The 5568-nt window shown below is 37.4% G+C and overlaps 1 protein-coding gene across 1 annotated transcript in view; it reads right to left on the minus strand.

The window, feature by feature from the left end:
* The window catches only part of LOC103131848 (uncharacterized), a 40440-nt gene extending 35720 nt beyond the window's left edge, over window positions 1-4720 (minus strand). Inside the window, exons 1-3 of the mRNA XM_016666932.1 lie at window positions 4515-4720; window positions 1850-1951; window positions 70-381 (exon numbers count right to left, since the gene is read on the minus strand). Of these exons, the coding sequence (XP_016522418.1) occupies window positions 70-381; window positions 1850-1951; window positions 4515-4644 (544 nt within the window). The 5' untranslated portion in view covers window positions 4645-4720. The remainder of the gene's footprint in view (window positions 1-69; window positions 382-1849; window positions 1952-4514) is intronic.
* Window positions 4721-5568: the final 848 nt, after the last annotated feature.

The following is a 5568-nucleotide window of genomic DNA, read 5'->3' on the forward strand; positions in this document are numbered from 1 at the left end:
GACCTATTCTAATTGTTTCATTAAAGACATTACCATGGATCAAATGTGGCTTATATCTATTTAACTAACCTCTGACAGTCAGCAGTACTTGTTTCATGGCCTGGATTTTTCCCCCTCTGTAGACGGTGCAGCTGTAGGTTCCTGAGTCTCTGTCTGTGGGATTCTTCAAGGTCAAACTCAAGTCTCCAAATTCAAATTTTTTCTTCATCTCTGCTCTGTCTCTGTACTGTTGTTCTTCAAGCCTTAAAGAGCTTTGATACTCGTAGACCATCCTGCCAGTGTTGTGTGTCCATATTACTGTGTCTTTAGCACACAGACAGACTGTAGTTTCAAAGGGCAGCAGAACAGACTCCACTCCTGAATCCACCTCCACCCTGTAGACTGAGAAATAAAACAGATCAACAGATGTAAGCATGTTTCTATGGTGATATAAAAAGACAGCAGCATCTGGCTGCAGATGCTGTGGCTGATCTCTGGTAGCTTTGCTCTGTTGCTTCCTAGAGCTCTAAAACATTTGGCTCCAGGTGGAGCTCAGCAGCAGCCTCTCATTCATCCAGCTGCCACCAAATGCAGAGCAGCAATGGAGCAATTTGTTTCCTTCACAGTTTGACATTTCTATGGCCTATTCCACAAATAAAATGTCTCACAAAGTGCTTCACTGGGAAGCTTAAAACACATATAGTAAAGGTGTGCATAAAATGAAGAAAAAACAAACAAAATTAGTCATTGAAACGGTAAAAGATGTAGCGATACTTGTACATGGCTTTAAATGTAACCATAAATTCAAGGAACATACATTTCTGAATGACAAATTATGTAAAAGTATGTAAAGGCCCATTTAAAAATATGCATTTTGAGCTACTTTTAAAACTATTAAGAGAAAAGGCAGAGAAGTGGAGACATTTGGATTGATACTTGCTGAATCATGAGGAATGAAGGGAGATTGGATATTTCTACCAGACAACTAAATGAGTTCGGTTCTGTGGAAGAGTGGTGTCACACCAAATTAACTGTATTAATGTTTGTTTCTTTAAGAAAAGAATATTTAATTTTTACTTCTACTTTTTGAATGAGTAGTCTGATGGAAGTCAGGTTTTTGTTTTCCCATATTTCTTTGCTTCTTTATTTAAAAACGTCATTCATCCATCCATCGTCTTCCACTTATCTGCGGTCAGGTTGAGAAGGGAGGCCCAGACTTCCCTCTCCCAGCCACTTCTTCCTGCTCCTCTGGGGGAACCCCAAGGCGTTCCCAGGCCAGCTGAGAAACAAAGTCCCTCCAGCGTGTCCTGGGTCTTCCTCTGGGTTTCCTCCTGGTGGACATGAACACCTCACCAGGGAGGCGTCCAGGAGGCATCAGATGCCCGAGCCACCTCACCTGCCTCGATATGAAGTCATGAACCTTTTCATATTGAGTAAATAATTATGATGGGCTGCCAGGGCCAAAAATGCCAGGGCCATTTTTAGATCCCAGTCCATCCCTGCTTTTGGCTTTTAGGCTTGAAAAAACCAAAAGCAGGAACTGAAGAGTGATGGTGGGAGGATGGATTTTATGGTTTCTCTTGAATCTCCCATCATCACAACTCAAGAAGGATGAAACAATTGGCTGATAGAGAACTGCAATACTTTCCATTACAAATTTATACACAATTTTAGTCTCATTCACCCACAATGGTACATTGGGGTTAATGTGGTCTCAACTGATGACCATGAAATCCAACCCATAATTATGAAACCACAGCAAATCAGAAGTTTTCTTTACTTTTACCTATCAGGTCATTCTTTGGTTTCTGAAATGGTCACAAAACATCAGGACGTTAAGACATTAGCATTGATACAATTGTAAACTTACCTGATATAAACTGTTGTCGAAAATGAAACAAAAGGCCCACGTCAATAGTAAGAAGCAGCAGAACCGACAGAATTAGGAGAATTCTGGCCCAAGTTGGGAATTCTATGGAATGACATAAAATTACATCAGATTTATATAGAGCTTTAATAGGACACTAAGAGACACCTTACATTGAAACTAGTCATTCCTATTCACGTACATCATGGATGGGAATGTGGAAATCCAGTAGATTACCACTGATGATGGAAAACTACTAGACTGAGATTGTAGCCACAACTAAGTGTATTCCAGTACTCTGGAAAATGGTGGAAAATCTATTATCTACCATTGTTGGTCTTAATGCCATGTGTGAAAACATTGATTCACACAATTTGTTTTCTTTTTTGCATGTTAAATGTACATAAAAGGAAATTCCTTTTCAGGATTTAGTAAAACCATAAAAATAAATCCCAAAATGGACGAACCACGTAGCTGAAATAAATAAGGTAAGAAAATCTCAAAAACACACAGAGAGCCAATCATGTTTAAAAGAGAAACATTATGTTAGTGTATTTATACGATCCAGGACTAACCATGAAAGTTGAATGGTAATTTATTTATTTTTTTTACTTTTTAGGAGTAATTCATCATTATTATTATTATTAGATTATTAGTGTTCATATTCAGCACATCATAAATGTATTTAAATTTCTTAGCCTCACAAATCAAAATCATTTAATGATCTAACTCCTCAAAAGGTTACGGGTCGCTGCAGAGCCGTTCAGATCAGCAATGAGATGTTTTATTTTGCCAAATACAGAAGGAGCTTAAAACGTTTATAATGTAGTACATAAAATAAAAATAAAAGTGCTCATGTATGATTTCACAACATAATTCAAATTTTATTTTACTGTAATTTAATAACTTCAATGCGTAATAATTTTAAACATTTTAAAAAATGGTGTCATGTTAGTCAGTTGACTCAACTATGGAGTCAACTGACTATTCAACTATGGAAACACAAATCAGTTTTAAGTTTTGTACATAGAGGTTTTGACCCGACTCATAGGACAGGTTCTTGAAAGGACCGAAAGCAAAGTGAATTTATAAATTATATGTCCAAGAGAAGGGAATTAAAGAATGAACAAATGAGATTTTGTATTACTTGCATCTTACTTGAGTTGTAATACATATTTGTTAAAATTTCAGACCCTGAGGGAATGGTTAGACTGGTCATAGTTCAATGACCAGTTCCTTCTTCCTTCAGTGAAGGAGGGACGCCTCAAAAGGTCAAAGTCCGCTAGCAGCTCATGTATACGAGTTTTGTGTTTTTGAACCATGGTTCAGTAAGTGAAAGCTCCAATCGGATCGATTAAGTAGACACAGCAGAGTTTATTTTTCCTTTCCCGATTCATCCTCTCATGTTGTCCATTGAACTTAGGATGAAAGCTGGAGGACAGCTGAAGTTTGGCTCCAACGGAGAAGCAAACGTCCTTCCACCAGTTGATAAGCTTTGTAAAAGTGGTCGATGGTCGTGATAACTTTCTTCCCCTTTTCTTCCCCTTGGAAGGTGGAAGACCAGTGACATCAAGAGCTATAAATGATCAGGGAGGACTCTGGATGGAGAAAGGTCTTCCTTTGGGCAAAAATGGAACTGGAAGAAAAGTTACCGGTGATATGGATCTAAAATTTGATCCCATTATTGTGGTACTATTATGATATTAATAAAAGTGATGATAGAAAAAATGTCTTACTTCTTGGCAATCTTGGGATCAAAGTTCACAGTTCTTGAAATCATCCATTTTTAAATAGGATTTTTTAGGACATCAATCACATAAAGAAGTGTGATTTGTATCATTACACCTCATACAGTAACTGCACTCATTTATATTTTCAAACTTTCGGATATTTATTGATGAAGAAAATAGTAAAAGTCATACCAACGGTTTGTTTTGGGCTTTTTAACATAATTAGTTGGGATATATTGTGATAAATTCTTTGGATTTGTCTTTGGGACTCAGAGGTCAGTGATTTCTCAGAATCAGTCTGTATCTGTCTGCCTTCGAAGAGCAAACTCAGATAGGTGATGATGCATCTTTAGAAGTGGCTAACGTTGTCAGTTATGTACTACTTCGTGTTGGTCTACAACAGAAAAGCCCAATTTTTTTTATAATTACAATGTCATTTGCATGTAAAAAATGTAAAAAGCTAGAGAGGTTGTGAATACGTTTCCAAGACACTTTATTCATAGTAGATTGGAAAAACCCAGATGAAACTGGAGAGTACCGATGGGACGAAGGACGCCACGGTTTCTCTCTAATCTGTTACTTTCACAGCTGAGGCTGGATAAATGGATGATTTGAAGGAATAGTGCAATACTTAGCATTATAAATGTGAACACTGTTTGTAAACTCATCCATCCACAAAGATATTTTGGTGCTGATGTGGATTTAATTAATAAACATAGAGATGCTAAAACTCAGCATGTTAGAGAATCCAAACCATATCTGTCAAATGACAACTTTGAATCCGCCTTACCGTTCCCCTTTCCTCATCAGGTCATTGTTCACTTTGTGAAATGGTCACAATCATGTTAATGTTTAACATAGTGATGTTTTGCAACTTTTCATTGAACTATCATTTATCAGTATGTTATTACATTGATGACATTGTAAAAGTGACTTACCTAAAATGAATTTGAGACTGAACAAAGGAACACCCAGCGCTAAGAGGAATGACAGCAGCAACACCACAGCTGGTACAGCTGGCACAGACAGATAAACCAGCCAGGTCAGCAACTTCAGGAACTTTCTCATCCGAGCAGAACTTCCTATGAAAACACATAAAGATCAGTTAGATCTTAAATAAGCATTTCCAGTTCAAACCTCTTATATTTTCTAAACAGTTCAACAGTTTTGACATTTAACTTAATACATATCAGAGTTTCCCTTAAAATCGGAATACAATATTCTTTGGACAATGTCAGAATTGTCACTAATATTCTTAAACGTATTGTTTTTTCAGTGCTCTGCTTTTGTATGTCTCCATCAAATACCTGAACTGACTGTTAAATAGCAATAAATAATTCAAATTTTAAAATATTTCAATGATCCCAAAAGGGAAGTTAAATGTTGCTGTAACTCATTATTTCAAAGTTTTCAAATACTTATTGTAGATAATGACGGCTGTTGGCAGGAAAGATCTGTGTGTTACAACAAATCTGAAGAAGCTTCTGTCTGAAGACACTGTTTTCCCAAGACAGTCTCATGAAGAGGATGGTCAGAATTGTCCAAAAATGTATTGATTTTATGTTCTTCTTTGCATGATCATCTCCAGAGGCTCCACAGTCGTACCCAGAACAGAACCAGAACAGAACCAGCTGTCTTTATCAGATTGTTGAGTCTTTTTAGGTCCCTGGCTCTGATGCTGCTGCCCCAACAGATGGTGGCAGAAGAGATGATGCTCTCAACAACTGACTTATAGAAGATCAGTAGCATCTTGCTGCAAACCTTGAAAGATCTATAAACTCTATAAGCACTTGTTGGGTCTCAAGTCCAGTCTGTTGTCAAGGCGAACACAGACTTATTTATCTTCCTCAACCACCTCCACTTCTTCTCCCATGGTGGAAATAGGGTTTGATCTAATCCTGTTTCTCCTGAAATCAACAATAATCTCCTTTGTTTTGTTTACATTCAGCATGAGATGATTGTTCCCAAACTATGACACAAAGTGGTCCCCCA

The sequence above is a fragment of the Poecilia formosa genome, unplaced genomic scaffold (genome assembly GCF_000485575.1).
Source record: "Poecilia formosa unplaced genomic scaffold, Poecilia_formosa-5.1.2 Scaffold853, whole genome shotgun sequence".
Classification (NCBI taxonomy): Eukaryota; Metazoa; Chordata; class Actinopteri; order Cyprinodontiformes; family Poeciliidae; genus Poecilia; species Poecilia formosa.